Here is a 25,325-nt window from a genome sequence, read left to right as displayed (position 1 = left end):
CCCACAACTCTCGGTCAGACGCTGGGTACTCGTGAGAGACAGACATCCAGGAAGTATATTTCAGCTCCCGTTTGAGCACCACCTATGGAATATCACAAGAACCCAAGGGACTATGCTATCGGCCTCTAGGGTCCGGAGACAGTCACTTGAAATATCTCCTACTACAAATGGTTCAGAGGAAATCCTTAAGCTTCACCCAAACCAACAGAGGAGCATACCCTGCGTGACCTAGACGACCAGTAAATGGCTGATCCACACCTTCTCTGCCCAGAAGGCCCAAATCACCATAAGCAATCCAGAGTCAGCCGTGCTGGTTGCCCCACAGATGGAGATCCCTAAAAGACCCAAAGCAGAATCCGATCGACATGATCGATCTGCCCGAGATACAACCTAAAGCGGAATCGTACTCCGTCTCGACAGTTCCAGGACTATGTTATGGACTAGAGAAGATGCAGACTGGTGGATGTAGTGATTACAGACAATGAACTGCCTGTATCCTTTAGCCCAAAAGGGTTTGTGTAATACCCCCACAAGGATGTCTTTGACTGAATGTATTTTGTTATCACTTGTGCTTTACTGCACATTCATTTTGTGGATTTTAATAAAGGAGGAATGTAGTGATGCGGGGCAAAGGGTGTTTTGTAACACAACCCCATCCTCCCCCGACATTTGATTTAGCCCAGTAGTCACCCGACCAAGAGCTTAAAATAAAACGGGCGGGACTGCACATAGGCAGCTCGGCGCCAGACTAGCAGCAAAGTGTCCCTCATCATTTTCAGCTGGTGTGCAGTGTTCACGGGCCAGGCTGTGTCACCTGCCCCCGAACACAACAAGTTCAAGTTCTGACATTTATAAAGCGCACTACTCACCCAGAGGGTCTCAAGGCGCTAGGGGAAGGGGTTCGCTATTTGTCAAAAAGCCAGGTTTTAAGTTCATTTCTGAAGGAGATGTGGTTCTGAGTGAGGCGGAGGTGAGTGGGGAGTGAGTTCCATGTCTTGGCAGCCAGGTAGGAGAAGGATCTGCCACCCATGGTGGCTTTCCGGATGCGCGGGACTGTGGTGAGGGCATGATTGGACGGTCTAAGTTGACGGGTGGGTTTGTAGAAGGACAGTCGAGTGTTGAGGCATTCGGGTCCTAGATTGTAGAGGGCTTTGTGTGCGTGGGTGAGAAGGCGGGAAGTGATTCTTTTGTTAACGGGAAGCCAGTGGAGGTCTTTTAGATGTCTGGTGATGTGATCTTGGCGCGGGATGTCTAATATGAGTCTCGCTGATGCGTTTTGGATGCGCTTGAGTTTTTTCTGTAATTTTGCTGTGATTCCGGCGTAGAGTGTGTTACCGTAATCCAGTCGACTCGTGACCAGTGCGTGGGTGACAGTCTTTCTTGTCTCGAGGGGGATCCAGCGGAAGATCTTTTTGAGAATGCGAAGTACGTTGAAGCAGGAAGACGAGACGGCGTTGACTTGTCTGGACATCGAGAGAGAGGAGTCTAGGATGAAGCCAAGGTTACGTGCATGGTTTGTGGGTGTGGGTGCTGCGCCCAGTGCGGAAGGCCACCAGGAGTCGTCCCAAGCTGAGGAGGAGGAGCCTAGGATGAGTACCTCCGTTTTGTCTGAGTTGAGTTTTAGGCGGCTATGTTTCATCCATTCGGCTACTTCTTTCATGCCTTCGTGGAGGTTGGTTTTGGCGGTGTTTGGGTTTTTGGTGAGGGAGAGGATTAACTGGGTGTCGTCGGCATAAGAGATGATGTTGACAACAGACACCCGGAGAGGTGAGGACTGTGGGGGCAGGTGTCTGAAAAGTTTCAGCGCTCCGTCCATCATCTGTTTGTGTTTGTGACCGCTTCAGCTCTACCTGCAGCCATGGCAATGGCAGAAGACAGGTAGTAGATTGAGCCAGAGCGCTCGATCTGTGAAGCGAGAACACAGGCTGGTGAAAGAGAGGTGGTTTTCATACAACACTTCAGACAATACAATTGTGGGTTAGAGGGGGAGTTTGTGGCTAAGAAGAGAACAGATGATCATGAAGTGAGAAGCTTGGCATGAGGCAGGCAGAATTACAGAGCTAAATAGCCAGGTCAATGCATTTGACTATCGTCAGAGGCAGCTAAGGACAGATCACACAGGTCACACTTAGCCAAAGGGGACAACATCATAGCTCTCTCAGGTTGTTGCAAACCAGGGGACTACAGCGAGACAAGCTTAGCGAATTATGCCAGGATGTGATCTGGGTCATAAAAAGGAGTCTTGTCAGGTTCTCCAACAAGATGCACAGCCAAAATTATAATGTGTCCTAAATTTCTACTATTTTATTGTATTTTTATTCCAGTAGTATTCCTGGTTTAATCCAATAATTGTTCATACTCACGTGTTTTAATAATCTTTTCACAAGTGCCTCTTAAGGCTTTTCTTAGCAGCACTAGAGGGTTCAATATTACTCATGATGCTTCCTCTTTACATAATACCCAATGAATTTCAGGATAATTCCCTTCATCAGAGGTAACTACAATGTAAACTGGTGAGAAAACACCCATCAGCACTATCAAGTAAATAAGTGATATGCCACCTGTAAGGTTTGATGCAACCTGGGAACACCAGGCTGAAGGGAAGGAGAAGTTTGGTGCAACCCTCCCAAGACCGAAAGGCAAACAACCTTTCAACGCTAGGAAGATTGATTGCCAAAGACTCGAAGGGAGTATGGGGAATGGCGAGTGCAGAATCTGGTGGATCACTCAGTGATAAGGAAGTACTGGAGCTGAATTATGAGGAAAAGGAGGAGGAATTGTTAGAAGGGAAAATTCCATAAACAATTGCCAGTAAAAGAAACAAAGAAACAGCGGATGGAGCTCTGCTTTGTCTGAGAAGTCAATTGATTTGCAGATACCAGAAAAGCTAATGTAGTGGAAACAAGCATTTGCAATGCAATAGGTATTGCATTACTGAAGATTTGAGCTATTGGCGTTGCTAAAAATAATGCAACTGCAATAGCTCAAACTTCCAGCAATGCTAGACCAATTGTCTTTCAAATGCGTGTTCCATTTCCAGCATGGACTAGCGGGAAGGGATGATATGAGGGACTTCCATGCTCACAAAAATGTTAACACCATCTTTAGAAGGGGAGGAGTTTTCACCTGAAACTCACACAATTTAAGATTTGGAATATCAATCATAGGGCAACAACAAATCAATTGGTAACCAATAAAATGAGCAATATAAAACTTTACAACAACATTGTTAAGTAAGGTTCATTTCCATTGGCTAAACAGAGGTTCCTTCATCTGTTGAAGATTGCTGCACACAATGCTTGTTTATTGTGGCGTTTTCTCAGTTTTCCATGTGGGTCGCGAAATAGCCTCTGGGAAGGAAGCTGCCTGTACGAACATGCACGCGAAGGGTACAACGAGCTTCCCCTACAGGATATAGATGCATTAAACCGGGACACAGAAACAGCCATTCCAGAGCTAGGAAGCTGGAAAGGAACACTGAACGTGCATGACCTACGGGAAACAGTAAGTTGGAAGTGACATAAAAGCTGGCATAAAATGGCACCTAGAGAGACTGATTGAATGTCAAAGTCCAAATCAGCGGCCAGGCTGGGGTTAGGCAGCTGATCAGCTGCAAGGTAATCTTAAAAGCATATGCAATTCTATAGGTCTTGCATTCCTGAAAGTTTGAGCACTTGGCGTAGCAAATAATAAGGCAAAGCCAATAGCTCAAACTTTTAGTAATACAAGACCTATTGTATAGCAAATGTGCTTAGCAGCTAAAGTGTGCGTGCAGCAATTGCTACAAAATTAAACAAATGGAAAAGAAATGCAGCTGCATGCTTTTTTCCCTATTTACTTTTGTTACAATTGCGGCACCCGTGCTTTAGCTTTAAACATTATAATCTAAAGCATGGGTACAGTGATTGTAAGAAAAGTAAAGAAATAGAAAGAAAGAAAAAGAAAGAAAGAAAAGAAAAGAAAATGGTGTAGGGACGCATTTGTTTTCTATTTATTTTGGAAGCAATCGCAGCACCTGTGCTGTAGCTGAAGATGTTTAAAGCTAAAGCGCAGGTGTTGCCATTGCTACAAAAGTACACAAATAAGAAAGAAAGGCGTGGCCGCCAAGCCACGTTGGTTAAAAAAACAAAAACTTTTGCGGAGAGCATGTCCTGCCTGCAACAGCAGGCAAGAGAAATTTTTAAGGAAATGGGGCTCAGAGACTGTAATTAAAACATCTAGAGTAACAACATATGTAACAGGGGCAGTCCTCATGGGAGGTTACAACAAGAGAAAAAGCAGTACTAAGGATGGCCTACTAAGCCTATGACCAATGAAAAGCCACCATTTCAGAGGACAGTAACAGGAGCCAATTAGAAAGATGGGTGGAAAGTGGGCGGAGCTTCATGACTATATCCTGAATACAGCATGCCTAGAAGAGACAGCAAAAGCGCTGCCTAGGCTAGACCTAAAAAGGGTCGAGAGAGGGCACTGAAGGGTGTAATAGGGCAAGAGAAGGAGCAGGGGCATTATCTGCAAAGAGAGCAGAGCACTGCCTTAGTCTTAAGCCATGTGAGAAAAAAGATGGTGGAGAAGTTGGGAGGTTGATTAGAATAGAAGATTAAGGCTTCAACAGTAGAGAAGGCAGTTGGTCCGGTTTTTCCAGCTAAGGAGTGTGTACAGACAGGAAGGGGGCGAAAGATAAAGATGCCTATAGCAACAAAGATATCAAAGGCGATAGCAAGGTACCTAAAACTGATGGTAAACAAGATAAGATGGTGAGCAAAACAGGGAAAGAAGAGCAAAAAAGAAAGAAAAAGGAGGCTGTGAATAAAAAAAGGTTGAGGTTTACAAGTACATACAAAATTACCATATGTGGGGGTGTCTATGCCCCTCAGCGCAGGGTCAAGACTGATTTGCATATGGCTGGGTCCAAACTGGAATGGCATGGTGAGCAAAAAAACGATGGATTTAGGCCCAGATCTCTGTACTGGGGTGAATGTATGACATTGTTCAGCATTCTGCCCATCAATTGTTTTTTTTGCATTTGATGTCCCTGGGAGCACATTTATCTTCTACCATCAAGAACAAAACATGGAAAGGGGAATTTACAGAGGCCTGCAAGATGTCACACAGAGAAATCCAGCTGAAAGAAAGGTCTAGAGAAGCAGCGTGGGACTTGGCCCATAGACAAAGGGTACCCCTAGTATTGATACATTGACATCCACCTTTCTAATTTCCGCAAGTGTCTATTGGGAGAATTTTCCTTATAGATCTGTCATCATCTTCAAATATATGGATACAATTAGGAAAGACCACAAGGACTTTGGTTGTATGTCATAGTAACACTATGATGAGGAAATTTGGGTAAGACTGTGGTTGAACCCGCACAGGCCATGGGGTGAGGTAAATAATTAACTTTAGCTGCAATGGATTTATCAACATGCCCACCACCAGTGTTGCATTCTTGCGTGGCTCACCCTTGGAGAGGTGGGGCCACAAGGGAGTCGACAAAGGAATAATTCAGGTTCATGCTGTGGATTAAACAGGGGTTATCACATCAGAAATCACTGTAGGTATAAGCACAAATGTGTGAAAACTTGGAGAAAAGAACCCAGATTTGCAATGTTTCGGGGAAACATCAGGGTTTTTCAAGTTAATTAAGGACAGGTGAGACGCATGCTACAACAGCCTGACATCAAGGGCGTTTACACCAATTAATATTGATAAATAAGATAATTTACCCAAAGAGATATTGGAATGGCAGTTTAAAGAATATTTTCGACTTGATTCTCAGGGGGTTAGGCAATAGAGGTTTGCGGATAATTTGAGGTCAACAAAAGAAATTCCACAGGCAGTGAAGTGGTGAAGGAAAAATTGTGCAAGGATGTGGTGGAAGAGAAAATAGCAGGTATTTTCTATTATTGGCTATTACAATATCTTATGGTATCCCATTGGGAGCTGTACCAAAAAAGGCTACTGAAGAATTTAGGATGATCCAACATTTGCCGTGGCCAGAGGGGCTATTGGTGAATGGTTTCATATCTAAAGAAGACATGGCAGTACACTTTGTTTTAGTTGATGCTAGAATTAAATTCATCAGGAGTTACAGAGATGGGGCTGATAGCCAAAATGTGATATAAAGCCAGCCTTTTAGCTGCTTCCGATACATCCTCTGGATTTTGCTTTACTGGGCATTCAATTTGTCTAACTTTTTAGGGCTCGCCCCTCGCGATGCACTGCGCAGCAGTGGTTGCGCCGGGCGAAAGCCTTTTTGTCTGGGGTCTGAAAACGGACCCTGGAATCGCCCACGCTTGTGCGTGTGGTATTCCTTTTGGGTTTCACTATTGGGTTTTGTATGCGTGTATTTTTAAAACAGAGCACGCAATAGGCCAAAGGCGGGCGCATTGCTCCGCCCCTGGCCTCATGGTGTCTGTTACGCGCACACAAAGCCCATACATTTTTAATTATCGTCCCCAGACACGGACGAGATCATTGAAAACATATGCCTCGCAGTGGTGCGCGCACTACTCGCGGGCGTGTTTTTTTTGTTTTTTTTTACAATATCGCTCACTTTCGCGATTGCTTGAAGTGCCGCTTGTTTAAAGATAGGGCAGCAGGACCTCGGACTGGCGTGGAAAGAGCTCTGCAGATTGAGAGAGGGGCTGACACGGATAACAGATGTATAGAAACTCACACCCATAACTGTGGATAGGCATGGACACGCGGATAGAGGTAGAGTCCCATAAATAACAAACAGACACACTGACGGGCGGAGGGGCGGACGGACGGACAGTAAAACAAGTAAAACGTGCAAAGTATCCAAATCCTCACCGTTCCGAACTCTGATTCTTGTATAAAAAAGTGATATTAATTGTCAAATGTTGTGAAATGCTGACTGCAGGTACCACATTGTCATTCTGAAGCTCCACGAATCTCTATCATTGCGTTCTGCACAACAATAGAACAAATACAAACATGGTCTCTTTGTGTTGTAATTGTGATGTAGAAAGCACACTAATCGTATAGATGTCATGCCCCTCCGAAGGATGAAAGTCCAAGTTGTCATAGGACCAGTGGGTTTGGTTCCATAAAAGCTCTACCACAGGCGCACAACCCACTGAGCTCATTCACCGTCGCTCTCTGTAAATCTCCAAATCTAAAATGCATTTTTGGGTGAAGACATGGATATTCTTGCCTAGAGCGCCAACTAGAGAGGGCAGCGCCTCTAGGCGCTGGTGCGAGCTGAGGTTTTGAATGACGCTCCAGTAAGATGATTGGGAGGTTAGTGCTGGATAGGTGAACCCTTGGCAGTGGGGCAAGTTGTCCACACAGCACACCCGTAACATCGCACAGTATGATTGCCATGACATTGACTTACCTGCGCTGTGGTGGGTGAGTCCGAGGAAGAACAGGAACTATCTCCCTGCCCTGTGCCGGATATTGTGTCATTGCATGTCCTCGATAGAGAGTCCTACACCCTGATCGCACTACCCACAAGCGTAGGAAGACATCTCAGGAATCTGGATAGAGAGACGTAATCCAAGCCCAGTGCCCATTTCATCCTTGACCTCTCTGCTGAGATGTGGGCAATACTCTGCCGATCACATTGATGACATTGTGAGATGAGATACTGTAAATAGTGGACGAACCATAGAGAAATCACAGACTGTGATAAGACAGGTTCTTAGTACTGTCCTCACTGGAAGAGCAAACCCCGTTCATCTTGGGATGTATGGATGTATGCATATAGAACTTCTAAAGCACAAAACCAGCCTGGGACAGCAGGAGCGCATTCTTAGGGCTAAGGAGGCTGCTCATTCCCGACTTGGCACACCTGAGATCTCAGGGATAGGTGCACTATTCACCTTTGACCGGAGACAGCCTGAGATCTCAGGGATAGGCACACTGTTCACATTTGACCTGGGACAGCCTGAGATCTCAGGGATAGGCACACGGTTCACCTTTGACCTGGGATAGCCTGAGATCTCAGGGATAGGCGCACTGTTCACCTTGGACCTGGGACAGCCTGAGATCTCGGGGATAGGCGCACTGATCACCTTAGACCTGGGACAGCCTGAGATCTCAGGGATAGGCGCACTGATCACCTTTGACCTGGGACAGCCTGAGCTCTCAGGGATTGGTGCACTGATCACCTTAGACCTGGGACAGTCTGGCACACTGTTCACCAAGGCTTCTTGTAATCGTTTTTCTTTGAGAAGTGGAGTTTAGTCTCCGCCCGTTGATTGCGCTTGGCACGACACTAGACTTGTATTTAACAGCTGCACCAGAAAGTTAAGATAGTTTTACGTAAAAGAATAAGTATGTCGGGATATCGCCCTGGCATGGTCTATGACGCTTTACGTTTTGTATTTTTGAGTGAATGAGGTGCGATTTTAAGGAAGGTGGAGTATCTGAAAAATATTTTTGAGAACACTCAGCATGATCTAGAGCAAAGCACCCCACGTCGTCTGTGACGTTATTTGAAAGGGCAGGCTTTTTATTTACCAGTACACTGCGTTTTAGGACTTGTAGATTAATTTTACATTGTAAGCATGGGGATAAAAATAATATGTAAAGTTCTAGTCATTAGAAAGCAACGACTGATTGAAGATGCCCCATGTGACATCGTACCCAAGAAGGCAGTTATGAGCGTTACGTATATGTCCTCTACTCACTGACCCATGAAAGTCTGTCATACTTATAGTCTCATGCATGCCATCTTGGTCCTGCCATCTCCCAGGCACGATTTTTGCCCTACGCTGCTTCTAAAACTGCAGCACTGTTACAAAACCGGACTCCATTAACTAAACTTTGCAATTACAATGAAGACACTGGTTCACACCATGAAGACTAGGTGAGATATTTGTGTTGCCGGGTAACTGCAGGCATGGTCTTAAACATGGAAGAAAGCCTTTGGTTGGAACTGCAGGCATGGTCTTAAACATGGAAGAAATCCTTTGGTCCTCGTTGTGCTCCGTATGAGAGTCACATGGGCACTTGCTTGGCTTTCCTCCATTCCTAAGGTGTGCGGGCCGTTAATTGGCAAGCATAAGTAAATTGCATTGTGAAACTACGATAAATAAGTATGCTCTCATTTACTATTAAAACAGTTTAAAATAAAAGAAACGATAGAACAGTATTCAACCTTTGAGTGCTTTAAATAGTCATCTTGTTTGTTTTGTTTCATAGAGCGCAAACTCAACCCTGAGGCATCTGAGCGCTTTATGTTAAGCACCAGTTAAGTAACACCAGGCCACATTCATTTTTGGTACGTACGAGGAGAATAAGTGATTTTCACAGAATCCCAGGATGTTGAGCCAATGGCGAGACTTGAACCTGGCTCCCCAGCTTCAAAGTCGGCAACTCTGGCCCTTAGTCCACAACCTCTCCACACTTGTCAGATGTGTAAGACACGCTCAGGAAAGCTTGAAATGTTCTCACTCAGGAAGGTGAACGAGGCAGACTTCAGTTAAAGAATAGAAGTATTTTACTGGCCAGCCCCTTCTGTTTTTTATTTACCAAACCACACACATCGAAACCCAGGCTGGAGCCCATTATTAAAATGTTTCAACCATTTTTCTGCATGATGTGATATTATCAGTTCAAAATTCTTCACCTTTTCACCTTTTATTCATTTGCATCAGTGCATAAACAAGCACTTTGTACTTATAGTCCTACTGCCAGCCTTGCTCATCCTAAGCAAGGACTATACATTCAAAGTGCGTGTTTATGCACAGATTGCAGGTTTTAAAAACAAATGAATAAAAGTGGCGTGGCACATAGTGGAGTAGCGTTGCATAGAATGCAGTAGAGTAGACTGTTTCAGAGTAGATTGAAGTGGCATACAGTGGAGTGGTTGAGGGTAGAGCCAGTGCTTTAAGTGGGGGGGGGGGGGCTGAGCCCCCCAGTTTTTTTTTGAGAGGCCTTGAAAGGGGGCTCTAAGGGGCTCTACAAAGGTAGGGTGAGCAGACGTCCCGGTTTTTAGGTTTTGACTGGCCATGCGCTTTGCGCATGTGCCAAAAAAACCTCTTGAGTTGTGTGTGTGGGTCGGGATACGCCCCCTCCTCCGATTGGCTAGCTCCATAAATGGAGGCTAGCCATTGGACGAGGGGCCTGTCCGTCAATGCCGGACCAGATTCGGGGGCGTTCCCGAGATTCTTTGGCTTTTGCCGACGTCACGCGACGTCAGCCAAAAGCCGGGAACGCCCCCGAATCTGTCCCGGCATTGAGCCGGCACCCGCCTTCCGATGCAGCATTTTCATTGTTACTATAAGCTTGTTTATTTTATACGTTTTAGCGTTGTGGACATTAAAAAGGACTGAAATGATGTACATATATGTGAATATCCGTTTTAGAGTTAGGTCCTTTGCTGGATGTATTTTATTTCATGGGAGTAAAGTATACCGAATTCACGCTGGTTTCTCTTTATTTTAATGAGGCGAAAACAGACTAATTTGTGCGGTGATAAATGTCCCAGCGGCGAGCATGCTACTTTTTTTTATTTAATGACAGCCTCATTAGATGAAGTTATTTATTTAGAGCTTCCCATGTGTTACCTATTATAGGGCACCGACCCCCACTGTGAAACCACTAACTTTCCGACCAGAAAAGTGCACCCGGGATCACAGCATCGCCTAATTGTGCACTTCCCGCGGCAGCGAAAGGCCACGAGGCAGCAATATTGTGCTACTGAACACTGCCTGACCCGCTGGGCATTGACAAACATTGCATGCATATTAACACGAGGAATAAAAAGGTCTGCTTACTACAGAACAAAGGGAATATTTCAAGTAGATAAACTTCCAAATAAGGTAGGAATCGTAAGCTGATAGTTAAAAAAAATGTTTATGCTGTCGCACTTTGAAACTTCCTGCTCACCTTTTAATAAAATTTCGTAACGAACATCAGGCAAACAAAGGAACCGAGAGTGGATTTTAAGGCGTGCAGATTCAGAGTGCGAGTGCAGATTCAGAGTGCGAGTGCAGAGTGCAGAGTGCGAGTGCGAGTGCAGAGTGCAGAGTGCAGAGTGCAGAGTGCGAGTGCAGAGTGCAGAGTGCGAGTGCAGAGTGCGAGTGCGAGTGCAGAGTGCGTGTGCAGAGTGCGAGTGCAGAGTGCAGACTGATAGTGCAGACTGAGAGTGCAGACTGAGAGTGCAGACTGAGAGTGCAGACTGAGAGTGCAGATTGAGAGTGCAGAGTGCAGATTGAGAGTGCAGAGTGCAGATTGAGAGTGCAGAGTGCAGATTGAGAGTGCAGATTGAGAGTGCAGAGTGCAGATTGAGAGTGCAGAGTGCAGATTGAGAGTGCAGAGTGCAGAGTGCAGACTGACAGTGCAGACTGAGAGTGCAGACTGAGAGTGCAGACTGAGAGTGCAGACTGAGAGTGCAGACTGAGAGTGCAGAGTGCAGACTGAGAGTGCAGATTGAGAGTGCAGAGTGCAGATTGAGAGTGCAGAGTGCAGATTGAGAGTGCAGAGTGCAGATTGAGAGTGCAGAGTGCAGATTGAGAGTGCAGAGTGCAGATTGAGAGTGCAGATTGAGAGTGCAGATTGAGAGTGCAGATTGAGAGTGCAGATTGAGAGTGCAGATTGAGAGTGCAGATTGCAGATTGAGAGTGCAGATTGAGAGTGCAGATTGAGAGTGCAGATTGAGAGTGCAGATTGAGAGTGCAGAGTGCAGATTGAGAGTGCAGAGTGCAGATTGAGAGTGCAGAGTGCAGATTGAGAGTGCAGAGTGCAGATTCAGAGTGCAGATTCAGAGTGCAGGTGCAGATTGAGAGTGCAGATTCAGAGTGCAGATTGAGAGTGCAGATTCAGAGTGCAGATTCAGAGTGCAGATTCAGAGTGCAGATTCAGAGTGCAGATTCAGAGTGCAGATTCAGAGTGCAGATTCAGAGTGCAGATTCAGAGTGGAGATTCAGAGTGGAGATTCAGAGTGGAGATTCAGAGTGGAGATTCAGAGTGCAGATTCAGAGTGCAGATTCAGAGTGCAGATTCAGAGTGCAGATTCAGAGTGCAGATTCAGAGTGCAGATTCAGAGTGCAGATTCAGAGTGCAGATTCAGAGTGCAGATTCAGAGTGCAGATTCAGAGTGCAGATTCAGAGTGCAGATTCAGAGTGCAGATTCAGAGTGCAGACTGAGAGTGCAGACTGAGAGTGCAGACTGAGAGTGCAGACTGAGAGTGCAGACTGAGAGTGCAGACTGAGAGTGCAGACAGAGTGCAGAGTGCAGAGTGCAGATTGAGAGTGCAGAGTGCAGATTGAGAGTGCAGAGTGCAGATTGAGAGTGCAGAGTGCAGATTGAGAGTGCAGAGTGCAGATTGAGAGTGCAGATTGAGAGTGCAGATTCAGAGTGCAGATTCAGAGTGCAGATTCAGAGTGCAGATTCAGAGTGCAGATTCAGAGTGCAGATTCAGAGTGCAGATTCAGAGTGCAGATTCAGAGTGCAGATTCAGAGTGCAGATTCAGAGTGCAGATTCAGAGTGCAGATTCAGAGTGCAGATTCAGAGTGCAGATTCAGAGTGCAGATTCAGAGTGCAGATTCAGAGTGCAGATTCAGAGTGCAGATTCAGAGTGCAGATTCAGAGTGCAGATTCAGAGTGCAGATTCAGAGTGCAGATTCAGAGTGCAGATTCAGAGTGCAGATTCAGAGTGGAGATTCAGAGTGGAGATTCAGAGTGGAGATTCAGAGTGGAGATTCAGAGTGGAGATTCAGAGTGGAGATTCAGAGTGGAGATTCAGAGTGGAGATTCAGAGTGCAGATTCAGAGTGGAGATTCAGAGTGGAGATTCAGAGTGCAGATTCAGAGTGCAGATTCAGAGTGCAGATTCAGAGTGGAGATTCAGAGTGGAGATTCAGAGTGCAGATTCAGAGTGCAGATTCAGAGTGCAGATTCAGAGTGCAGATTCAGAGTGCAGATTCAGAGTGCAGATTCAGAGTGCAGATTCAGAGTGCAGATTCAGAGTGCAGATTCAGAGTGCAGATTCAGAGTGCAGATTCAGAGTGCAGATTCAGAGTGCAGATTCAGAGTGCAGATTCAGAGTGCAGATTCAGAGTGCAGATTCAGAGTGCAGAGTGGAGATTCAGAGTGCAGAGTGGAGATTCAGAGTGCAGATTCAGAGTGCAGAGTGGAGATTCAGAGTGGAGATGCAGAGTGGAGATTCAGAGTGCAGATTCAGAGTGCAGATTCAGAGTGCAGAGTGCAGATTCAGAGTGCAGATTCAGAGTGCAGATTCAGAGTGCAGAGTGCAGATTCAGAGTGCAGATTCAGAGTGCAGATTCAGAGTGCAGATTCAGAGTGCAGATTCAGAGTGCAGATTCAGAGTGCAGATTCAGAGTGCAGATTCAGAGTGCAGATTCAGAGTGCAGATTCAGAGTGCAGATTCAGAGTGCAGATTCAGAGTGCAGAGTGCAGATTCAGAGTGCAGATTCAGAGTGCAGAGTGCAGATTCAGAGTGCAGATTCAGAGTGCAGAGTGCAGATTCAGAGTGCAGATTCAGAGTGCAGATTCAGAGTGCAGATTCAGAGTGCAGATTCAGAGTGCAGATTCAGAGTGCAGATTCAGAGTGCAGACTGAGAGTGCAGACTGAGAGTGCAGACTGAGAGTGCAGACTGAGAGTGCAGATTGCAGATTCAGAGTGCAGATTGAGAGTGCAGATTGAGAGTGCAGATTGCAGATTCAGAGTGCAGATTCAGAGTGCAGATTCAGAGTGCAGATTCAGAGTGCAGATTCAGAGTGGAGATTCAGAGTGGAGATTCAGAGTGGAGATTCAGAGTGGAGATTCAGAGTGCAGATTCAGAGTGCAGATTCAGAGTGCAGATTCAGAGTGCAGATTCAGAGTGCAGATTCAGAGTGCAGATTCAGAGTGCAGATTCAGAGTGCAGATTCAGAGTGCAGATTCAGAGTGCAGATTCAGAGTGCAGATTCAGAGTGCAGATTCAGAGTGCAGACTCAGAGTGCAGACTGAGAGTGCAGACTGAGAGTGCAGACTGAGAGTGCAGACTGAGAGTGCAGACTGAGAGTGCAGACTGAGAGTGCAGACTGAGAGTGCTGAGTGCAGAGTGCAGATTGAGTGCAGATTGAGTGCAGAGTGCAGATTGAGTGCAGAGTGCAGATTGAGAGTGCAGAGTGCAGATTCAGAGTGCAGATTCAGAGTGCAGATTCAGAGTGCAGATTCAGAGTGCAGATTCAGAGTGCAGATTCAGAGTGGAGATTCAGAGTGGAGATTCAGAGTGGAGATTCAGAGTGGAGATTCAGAGTGGAGATTCAGAGTGGAGATTCAGAGTGGAGATTCAGAGTGGAGATTCAGAGTGGAGATTCAGAGTGGAGATTCAGAGTGGAGATTCAGAGTGGAGATTCAGAGTGCAGATTCAGAGTGCAGATTCAGAGTGCAGATTCAGAGTGCAGATTCAGAGTGCAGATTCAGAGTGCAGATTCAGAGTGCAGATTCAGAGTGCAGATTCAGAGTGCAGATTCAGAGTGCAGATTCAGAGTGCAGATTCAGAGTGCAGATTCAGAGTGCAGAGTGGAGATTCAGAGTGGAGATTCAGAGTGCAGATTCAGAGTGCAGATTCAGAGTGCAGATTCAGAGTGCAGATTCAGAGTGCAGATTCAGAGTGCAGATTCAGAGTGCAGATTCAGAGTGCAGATTCAGAGTGCAGATTCAGAGTGCAGATTCAGAGTGCAGATTCAGAGTGCAGAGTGGAGATTCAGAGTGCAGATTCAGAGTGCAGATTCAGAGTGCAGATTCAGAGTGCAGATTCAGAGTGCAGATTCAGAGTGCAGATTCAGAGTGCAGAGTGCAGATTCAGAGTGCAGAGTGGAGATTCAGAGTGCAGAGTGGAGATTCAGAGTGCAGAGTGGAGATTCAGAGTGCAGAGTGGAGATTCAGAGTGCAGAGTGGAGATTCAGAGTGCAGAGTGGAGATTCAGAGTGCAGATTCAGAGTGCAGAGTGGAGATTCAGAGTGGAGATTCAGAGTGGAGATTCAGAGTGGAGATTCAGAGTGGAGATTCAGAGTGGAGATTCAGAGTGGAGATTCAGAGTGGAGATTCAGAGTGCAGATTCAGAGTGCAGAGTGCAGATTCAGAGTGCAGATTCAGAGTGCAGATTCAGAGTGCAGATTCAGAGTGCAGATTCAGAGTGCAGATTCAGAGTGCAGAGTGCAGATTCAGAGTGCAGATTCAGAGTGCAGATTCAGAGTGCAGAGTGCAGATTCAGAGTGCAGATTCAGAGTGCAGATTCAGAGTGCAGAGTGCAGATTCAGAGTGCAGAGTGCAGATTCAGAGTGCAGAGTGCAGATTCAGAGTGCAGAGTGCAGAGTGCAGATTCAGAGTGCAGAGTGCAGATTCAGAGTGCAGATTCAGAGTGCAGATTCAGAGTGCAGATTCAGAGTGCAGATTCAGAGTGCAGATGCAGAGTGCAGATGCAGAGTGCAAATGCAGAGTGCAAATGCAGAGTGCAGATTCAGAGTGCAGATTCAGAGTGCAGAGTGCAGATTCAGAGTGCAGATTCAGAGTGCAGATTCAGAGTGCAGATTCAGAGTGCAGATTCAGAGTGCAGATTCAGAGTGCAGATTCAGAGTGCAGATTCAGAGTGCAGATTCAGAGTGCAGATTCAGAGTGCAGATTCAGAGTGCAGATTCAGAGTGCAGATTCAGAGTGCAGATTCAGAGTGCAGAGTGGAGATTCAGAGTGCAGAGTGGAGATTCAGAGTGCAGAGTGGAGATTCAGAGTGCAGAGTGGAGATTCAGAGTGCAGATTCAGAGTGCAGAGTGGAGATTCAGAGTGGAGATTCAGAGTGGAGATTCAGAGTGGAGATTCAGAGTGCAGATTCAGAGTGCAGATTCAGAGTGCAGATTCAGAGTGCAGATTCAGAGTGCAGAGTGCAGATTCAGAGTGCAGATTCAGAGTGCAGAGTGCAGATTCAGAGTGCAGATTCAGAGTGCAGATTCAGAGTGCAGATTCAGAGTGCAGATTCAGAGTGCAGATTCAGAGTGCAGATTCAGAGTGCAGAGTGCAGATTCAGAGTGCAGAGTGCAGATTCAGAGTGCAGAGTGCAGATTCAGAGTGCAGATTCAGAGTGCAGATTCAGAGTGCAGATTCAGAGTGCAGATTCAGAGTGCAGATTCAGAGTGCAGATGCAGAGTGCAGATGCAGAGTGCAAATGCAGAGTGCAAATGCAGAGTGCAAATGCAGAGTGCAGAGTGCAGAGTGCAGAGTGCAGAGTGCAGATTCAGAGTGCAGAGTGCAGAGTGCAGAGTGCAGAGTGCAGAGTGCAGAGTGCAGATTCAGAGTGCAGAGTGCAGAGTGCAGATTCAGAGTGCAGAGTGCAGAGTGCAGATTCAGAGTGCAGAGTGCAGATTCAGAGTGCAGATTCAGAGTGCAGAGTGCAGATTCAGAGTGCAGATTCAGAGTGCAGATTCAGAGTGCAGATTCAGAGTGCAGATTCAGAGTGCAGAGTGCAGAGTGCAGAGTGGAGATTCAGAGTGCAGATTCAGAGTGCAGATTCAGAGTGCAGAGTGGAGATTCAGAGTTCAGAGTGCAGATTCAGAGTGCAGATTCAGAGTGCAGAGTGCAGATTCAGAGTGCAGATTCAGAGTGCAGATTCAGAGTGCAGATTCAGAGTGCAGATTCAGAGTGCAGATTCAAGATTCAGAGTGCAGATTCAAGATTCAGAGTGCAGATTCAAGATTCAGAGTGCAGATGCAGATGCAGAGTGCAGATGCAGAGTGCAGAGTGCAGAGTGCAGATGCAGAGTTCAGAGTGCAGATTCAAGATTCAGAGTGCAGATTCAAGATTCAGAGTGCAGATTCAAGATTCAGAGTGCAGATGCAGATGCAGATGCAGATGCAGAGTGCAGATGCAGAGTGCAGAGTGCAGAGTGCAGAGTGCAGATTCAGAGTGCAGATTCAGAGTGCAGAGTGCAGATTCAGAGTGCAGAGTGCAGATTCAGAGTGCAGATTCAGAGTGCAGATTCAAGATTCAGAGTGCAGATGCAGAGTGCAGAGTGCAGATTCAAGATTCAGAGTGCAGATTCAAGATTCAGAGTGCAGATGCAGAGTGCAGAGTGCAGATTCAGAGTGCAGAGTGCAGATTCAGAGTGCAGATTCAGAGTGCAGATTCAGAGTGCAGAGTGGAGATTCAGAGTGCAGATTCAGAGTGCAGAGTGGAGATTCAGAGTGCAGAGTGCAGATTCAGAGTGCAGAGTGGAGATTCAGAGTGCAGATTCAGAGTGGAGATTCAGAGTGGAGATTCAGAGTGCAGATTCAGAGTGGAGATTCAGAGTGCAGATTCAGAGTGCAGATTCAAGATTCAGAGTGCAGATTCAGAGTGCAGAGTGCAGATTCAGAGTGCAGATTCAGAGTGCAGATTCAGAGTGCAGATTCAGAGTGCAGATTCAGAGTGCAGATTCAGAGTGCAGAGTGCAGATTCAGAGTGCAGAGTGCAGATTCAGAGTGCAGAGTGCAGATTCAGAGTGCAGATTCAAGATTCAGAATGCAGATGCAGAGTGCAGATTCAAGATTCAGATTCAAGATTCAGAGTGCAGATTCAAGAATCAGAGTGCAGATTCAGAGTGCAGAGTGCAGATGCAGAGTGCAGAGTGCAGAGTGCAGAGTGCAGATGCAGAGTGCAGAGTGCAGAGTGCAGAGTGCAGAGTGCAGAGTGCAGATGCAGATGCAGATGCAGATGCAGAGTGCAGATGCAGAGTGCAGATGCAGAGTGCAGAGTGCAGATGCAGAGTGCAGATGCAGAGTGCAGATGCAGAGTGCAGATGCAGAGTGCAGAGTGCAGAGTGCAGAGTGCAGATTCAGAGTGCAGAGTGCAGATTCAGAGTGCAGAGTGCAGATTCAGAGTGCAGATTCAGCCCTGTGTGTGGTGAGGAGGGCCCCTCAGTGTTTCACATGCTTCTACGGAGGTTTAGGGACCTTGTTGCTTCACTGCTGATTGGGCTCTGAGACGACCATCCTGCCTAGTTACCTGTTGTGAATGGGTATAAACAATAAACGTCCGATTATGGTGCCGGTTGGACCTATCCCCCCCTCAAGAACACAAAGAACCTACTGACATTTTCTACCTGAAATAGACCATCTAATTTGGAAAGACCACCCTGTGTCCTTCCTGATTTTATTTTCACCCAGTCACTAATCTCAAACTTATACTCCTTTCTCTCCATGCTCACATTTGTCCCCTTGCCTCCTACACCATTTCAACCTTTCAGCCATGCATGGACCAATTTAGTACCAGGTAAGCATCACACATCTATTGAAATGGGGGTCGCAGTGTGTAGGGCTTGCAGTGTGTGGGGGGGGGGGGGTCGCAGTGTGTGGGGGGGCTCTGTGTGGGTGTGTGTGGAGGGCTCCGTGTGGGTGTGTGTGTGGGGGGGCTTTGTGTGGCTGTGTGTGTGGGGGGCTCTGTGTGGGTGTGTGTGGGGGGGGCTCTGTGTGTGTGGGGGGGCTGTGTGTGTGTGTGGGGGGGCTCTCTGTGGGTGTTTGTGTGTGTCATTTGCGAGAGATAAAGCTAGTTGCATTGTAAATGACAATGCCATTTATTTATTTATGTTTTAAAAAAACACATAAATAAAAATAATGTCAAGAGCAATGCCAATAGCTCTAACTTTAACAAAGGCAAAACCATTGCATTGTAAATGCTTGTTGTTTGGTGTTACTAGTGTGGGTAATATGCCTTGTTAGTGAAATACTGCCAATTTCGTTTTTCACTATTGAAAGGCTATCTTGCCATAGGATAACATGGGGGAATGGGGAATGCTGTGTGACGTGTTTACCTACAGTTGCTGTGATTGCTGAGGAAGTGACTGTCTGCTGTGTGCTGAGTCCCACTAACTTGAAGAGGAGCTGTGTGCTTTGCCCCTCTTAAGCCTGCCCGTCTCCAAGGTCCTAAGAAGAGCTGAGAACTCCGGGATACAAAGGTTCTCCAGCACCCACCCTTCCAGCTGCTGTGTGGGTCTCTGCACTATGCCTTCGTGAAGCTGCCCCCCTGTGAAATCTGTCTCGGTGGGCTCATCGGCACACAGCTGGGGCATAAGGTCATGAGGCCTGCTCTGCCTCAAACGTGATCTGCCCCAGGATTGAGTCCCTCGCGCTCTGTGTGTGCGGATTAACGCACCGCTGAGGAACTTTGTAGCGCCTGCTTTGCCCCAGAGCGCTGTGTGTGCATTGACTCGACCACCGCCCCTCAACCTGTGTTCTGTGCCCGAGCCAGGTTCGCCGCTCTGAGAAGGAGCCTTGAAAACACCCTGCCAGTATTCACCACCACCAGCCCGGGATCATCATTTCCAAGCCGCGCTCGGATTGGTCACAGCAATGAGGATATCCCCCAGCAACGCGGAGGTTCGTCAGGCGGAGTTACGTTGTGTCTGGAGAGGCGCGAGGCGTCCCCTAGCACCCAGGGTTCCCTCTAGCTTGTCATCGAGGAAAGGAGCTGCCTGAACCCGAGGACGAGGCACGTCCTAACGGCGAAAGGGGCTTCACCAGAGATCAGTGTGGACCGCAGAGCGCCCAGCACATCCTAAGGTAACCGGAGTTTGCACAGGGGGGGGGGGATAATGATCACACGCGCTACCCGCGGGCCTGCCTTCTCTTTACAGGTCGCCCTGTTGCTACTTACATGTCAGTGGTGTAACGAAGTTTGAGGGGGCCCCCTGCAAAGTACCTGGAGGGGGCCCCCTCTGACCACATTCAGGAACCTGGGGAGCCCCGCATCGTGGGGGCCGCGGGGGGCCTTTGTTAAACCACTGGGGAGAGATTCATATTAAAGACTTCTGGACTTTATCCCAATAGCTGCCTTCGCTTAGCAGTTTATATTTCAGTTCACATCTGGTTGGCAGCCCTCGCAGTTGCTCATTGTCGCCCTCTCTATTTCTTGGGTCACCGTTAGCACCTCTCCTGCCATGCCCCTTTGTAGTGCTGCTTCTTGCCTACTTTGTTTGGTGGGTCTTACAAGTGTGTTTGCAGCAGTGCTCAGGGTACTTCAGTCAGATTTCTGGCACGCCCCCGGGTCACTGTTGTACCACTCACTGCTGAAACCAGTACGGCTTGTTTCATAAGGAATCTATTCCTGGTTATAAGCCCAGTATTAGCTGTACAGCACATGCCCTCAGTCCTACAGCCAGTCAGCTTTCCTCCCCTTGTAACACAAAGACAGGGGATGCTGTCTCTTGAAAGAGAGCTGTGCAAAGGAGGTGGGCTCCAGTTCGCCGTTGCTCTGCTGCTCCCATTCCCTGGTTCTCTAAAGACAGAGGGATTCTCTTTCTCACCTGATTTCTGGGCCTGTTGGCACTTTCCATCCTGTGCATTAGTGCAGAGATTGAGGGATGGCACGGGCTTTCAGTGGATTCATGAGTCCGAAACTGGACAGTAATTCATGCTAGAATTATTCCCATCACCTTGTTGGTTGTTGTGGCTGACTCCGTAAATGCTACGGTCAGTTGTGGGTACTACGCTCAATTGTCATAGGAACAAGCTATACCTCTCTGATGAGACCTAAGTACGTTCTGCTGACCCCATCTCTAGTTACACATTAGTTGCCCCAACTAATCCATTGTAGTGTAATAAGAAGGTGTTTTACAGTTGTGATATATGGGAAAATGCTACTTTGGGCGATTCTGTTACTGGATGCGACTTCATGATTTTCTTAAGCACAAAATTCTAGTTATCTTGATTTAGACCACGCCCCTACTCAGATAGGCCACACCCCTTCAAGAAATTTGCCACACCCCTTTTAGAGCACCCCCAGTTTTTTTTCCCACGTAAAGCCCTGGATAGAGCGCAATTGTGTAGAGTGGCATAGAGTGTAATGGCGTAGAGTAAAGTGGAGTAGAGTGCAGTGCAGTAGAGTGCAGTGGACTAGAGTGCAGTGGTGCAGAGTAGATTGGTGTGGCCTGGATTGAAATAGTGTAGAGTGCAGTGGGGAAGAGAGCAGGGGTGTAGAGCAGAGTGGTGACGAGTGCATTTGTGTAGATTAGAGTAGTACAGTGTAGAGTAGAGAGGCGTAGCGTGAAGTGCGAAGAGTGCAGTGGCATCAAATGGAATGCTGCAGAGTGAAGTGGTGTGTAGTGGTGTAAAGTGGAGTGGTGCAGAGTAAAGTGCAGAGTGGAGTTGAGTGCAGAGGCAGAGAATGCAGTGGTTTGGAGTAAAGTGTAGTAGTGCAGAGGGCAGTGGCACAGAGTTCAATGGCATGGTGTACAGAGGAACGGTGCAGAGTAGAGTATGCCCAGTGTGGTAGTACACTGCAATTACAGACAGTACATTTTCAATGGAAATGACAATTATATTCGCACAGACATACAGTTTTACTAATAAAACTATACAGTGCACAAATGAAAATGTGGAAATTGCATCACCTCAGTGTGATGAGTTGATCATATTAAAATATTTGTTTCCAACACACTTCAGAAATAACAAAAAATGTGCTTCATTTGTGTTCCTAATTCTGATATATTCTGAAATACTTACATAGTTAATTTAAATAATGCTGTGTGGTAGAGAAAAACAATTTCCTACCCCAGTATCCAGAAAGATTGTCACAAATTCTCTCACTTTGTAATCAGAAAAAGAAAAGTTAACACGCACCTAACGTATGACCTCTGTCTTTGAATGCACAGCAAAGGTGACGAGATAAGAACAAGATTTACAGGCCAGTTTACAGAAAGGGGGAACTCAGAAGGATAAGACAGCTCCTGACATTTGACCTCGGTCTCTGAATGCCCAGCAAACATGAAGAAGTGAGAAAAAGATTTAAAGGCCTGTTTACAAAAAACAAGTTTCTGGAAAAATACCGTAAACATGGTTTTGGCAGCGGGAGGGACAAACTGAACCTGAACATCCGAGAGCAAATAAAGCCAGCAAATGGAAAGGAAGAAAATGTAAATTACAAACCACAAAGCCTAGCAAGCAACGGGTGGAATGCATTTCTAGGTCAACTTTCAGAAAGTCACCAAGATGTCTTTAGCAAAGCAGACTACTGTGCTGTCTGGTAGGCTGCAACCTAAAAATGCAAAGGTGTAAATGATGAGGTTGTAAAGGGGAACAAATTGTGCTGACGTTTATCAAAATCAAAAACAGACCAACTGGAGAAAAGATGCAACAGTAGTACTATGTAGCATAAGCGGTTTGGTGTGCCCAGTGGACACGTGGAAAGAATTCAGAGCTGTAGGGGCGAGAGAGGTGGTACTCGCAATTGTCACTAGGAGGCAGTTGCTGGCGTTGCAGGCATTAGCTGTTATGAGACCAGGGCTGGTGAAAACGCTGGAGTGGTTTGAGGTCTGTTCCTTTGGTAAAAACGTAACCTTCCCCCAATTATATTTGTTCCAAATAACTTTATGGCATGTGGCATGCCAACTTCAAACAGCAGTGGGAAGCTTTTATGGCCATTTGTTGAGATACATTTTGGAATACTCCATTAAGGAGGATGTAACTGACTTTGGGACTACCTAATGAGTGTGTGCTGATACGGTCGCCTTGGAACAAAACGCATTGGCTGAGGGTTGATTTTTTATCAAGAAAGCAAAGGATTTATAAAAAGCCGGGGTGATTTCAATTTTAAATTATGCCCCTTATCAAAGCAGTCTGCATGTTGTTTGCTACATGGGGCCAGGGACGGCAGTTGCCACTTTTATCACAATCCATGTGGGAATATTTTCAATTCATTGCATTCAAAATGTTCTCTTTTTCTTACACTTGATTTTATTCAACCAGAAGGTATGGACCTTGTTTCTTTTATGGGCAGAGGCCAAGGCACTTTAATTGATTTTATTTCCCTTTCTGAATATTTTAAACCTCAATCTGTGGCCTTTTCTTAAGGTCTGCTTTAGTGATCATTACCCATTGTCCATCCATTTAAAGACTCAAACTGCCGACCCCCCTGAGACAGTTAAATGATGTCCTATAACTTACAATAAAAACAAGGGACAATTGAGCAAGTGGTCTACTCTTGATACAGTTTTGGTTCTCCAATGGATTTTGAGCACCAATATGAGCCAAGTCTGAGAATGTCTGGAAGATAGTGTAAACCCGCCATCCATGTTAAAAGCCTTTCCTGCAATAACTGAGACTACCAATGCTGCTCTGTGACGTGATAGCTGATTAAGACCCCGGAAGCAACGTAAGTGGTTTAATAGCGACTGCTCACAATGAGGGGCAAGCTAGCTAAGAAACTGGTTGTACCGCATCGGTGATGAGGTTTTTGAAGAACAGGCTGTTCCTAGTGTTAGATTGCATCTGCTACTGGAGCACAGCCAGCTGGCAAAGAATGAAAAAAACGAAATAAGGAGGAGGGGGAATGCCTGAATTCAGGATTTTCCTGGTTGGCAGGCAGACAGTCCTCAGGCACTGGGCTGGATGAGTTGGGGTACTTGCCGGGATGTCGTTGGCAGATGGTGCATAGGGGAGCAACACTGGGTCAGGTGTGGGATGAGTTGAATGAAAAGGGATGCTGCTGAATATTTGTATTGTTTGGTTCGAGGGTTTTCATGTTGGGGGGGATTTAAGGGTGATGGGGATATGTTGTTTTTAAAGTATTACTTAGGCGGGCTTTGCTATAAGACGTATTTAACTGTGAAGTTCTGCTGCCTATCTGTCCTCATAAAGTGGCATTTTGCTCTTACAAGTGTACTGGTAGTTTTGCAGCGTTCCGAGAGACACGGGGAAAATTAAAGCCATTCATAGAATGCAGAGTACTGTTATGGTTCACACACGACACGTGACCACATAACAGCTGTAAACACTGTCAGATGACGATGAGTGTAACGTTGACATGTTGTGAAATGAATGCATGTGATCTTTAACAAATCTCGGGGAGATGTGAGCTCAAAATCATAACCAGAGGCACTCTCGCAGAATCCGGAACACAAGTGCATGATGTACTGGGCGATCTACTTCAGGGCTCCTGGCGTTTAGTCAAATATTTGAATACAGGAAATTTAATATCAATGTGTAGATCGCTGAAGGCGAAAGTATACATCCCAGAATGCAAAGTGCTTTGGCAAAGCGTCTGGGCTAACTAGCGGTTTCACATGGCATTAAAGTTACTTAACATCTCCATTGCTTTGTATAAAGAAACCTCAAATTTCTTAAACTAGGTTTATGGCTATGAAGTCACTTGCGGAAGTTACATCATTCATACGTACCTGCCCCCGCCACAAGCGCCGAGGCACCACAGCTGTTGAAACAATGCAGCAGCGACCTGGAGCGGACGTTCACATTGAGGAAGGCCACCGTGCAGCCCAGCTTGGCCAGCCCCAGCCAGACGTGCACAAAGTCGGGCTCGTTGCTCATGAGCAGGGCCACCGTGTCCCCTTTCTTGAACGACGCATGGCGGAGGAAGACCTGGGCCACCCGGCTGCTCCTGCGGTCCACCTGCCGGTAGGTGTGGCTCTGCCCATCGAAAATCAGGAACGTCTTGTCGGGCACGCGCTCTGCCACAGCCAGGAAGCGGTCCAGGACTGTCTCCACCCGACCTCTGCGCTTGTAGAACTCCACGCGCAGCCCGCTGTGGAGCACCTTGAGCAGGTAGACCAGGTCCTGCCAGAAGTAGGGGAAGAAGAGCCGCTGCACGAGGTGCAGGGCCAGCAGCGCCGCCGCGCAAGCGGAGAGACCGGCCAGGAGCATGGGTGCAGCCGCGGAGAGCAGGGGCCGCCAGAAGGGGTGCAGTCTCACCACTCGCGGAGCAGCATCAGCCCTGAACGGAACTTGACGCACGTGGAATTAACGACTTTGGGGACGGATGAGGGAAGACAAAAAACAGTCCTACAAAAATAAGCTTCAGTCCGAAAGTGACGCGCTGGTGCTATCCCTTTAACGAAAAGCAAAACACGCCAGGCGTCGGCTTCCCGCGCTCTCTCCCGCCTGTAACAGGCGATCGTGGGTCTTTCAGTACAGAATGGGCGTTTTCATGTGCGCGATCTGCCTACTCTCAGCGGGGTGCACCTTACGGTAGAAGAGTTCTGCTGATGAGAGTTGAAAACAAAACGGGATGTTCTGTAACTTGCATCTTTTTCCCGTCCCTCCACCCCAGAATCACCGCCCTCCAACGAACAGCCGATCAGTGTCCCTGCCTGCTGGCCCCTCCTCCAGCAAGCTCATCCGATCTGTTACACGCAGCACACGCCTACAAGGTCTGCATTTGTCAAACTAACAATCACAGTTTTATTTTATTTTGCATTCTCCCTCGGCTCGATATATTTCCGTCAAGTCTTCGTCAGCTAGGCTGCGGCCAGGGCGGGTGTGATTAATCAATCACTCGTTCATTTGCGTGCTTTCACGTAGACAGCCACTGTGTCCACTTAGTACATTACATCAAACTTTACTCACCTCCGACGAAGGTCTTGCC

At 46.9% G+C, this 25,325-nt stretch overlaps 1 protein-coding gene across 1 annotated transcript in view; it reads right to left on the bottom strand.

Moving 5' to 3' along the window:
• SLC27A6 (solute carrier family 27 member 6) overlaps positions 1–25,047 on the bottom strand; it is a 504,875-nt gene extending 479,828 nt beyond the window's left edge. Inside the window, exon 1 of the mRNA XM_078675611.1 lies at positions 24,124–25,047. Within this exon, the coding sequence (XP_078531737.1) occupies positions 24,124–24,604 (481 nt within the window). The 5' untranslated portion in view covers positions 24,605–25,047. The remainder of the gene's footprint in view (positions 1–24,123) is intronic.
• Between the last annotated feature and the right edge of the window lie 278 nt (positions 25,048–25,325).

This window comes from Lissotriton helveticus, chromosome 2_1, assembly GCF_964261635.1.
Source record: "Lissotriton helveticus chromosome 2_1, aLisHel1.1, whole genome shotgun sequence".
NCBI lineage: Eukaryota > Metazoa > Chordata > Amphibia > Caudata > Salamandridae > Lissotriton > Lissotriton helveticus.
This window is presented reverse-complemented; position numbering and strand designations above follow the sequence as displayed.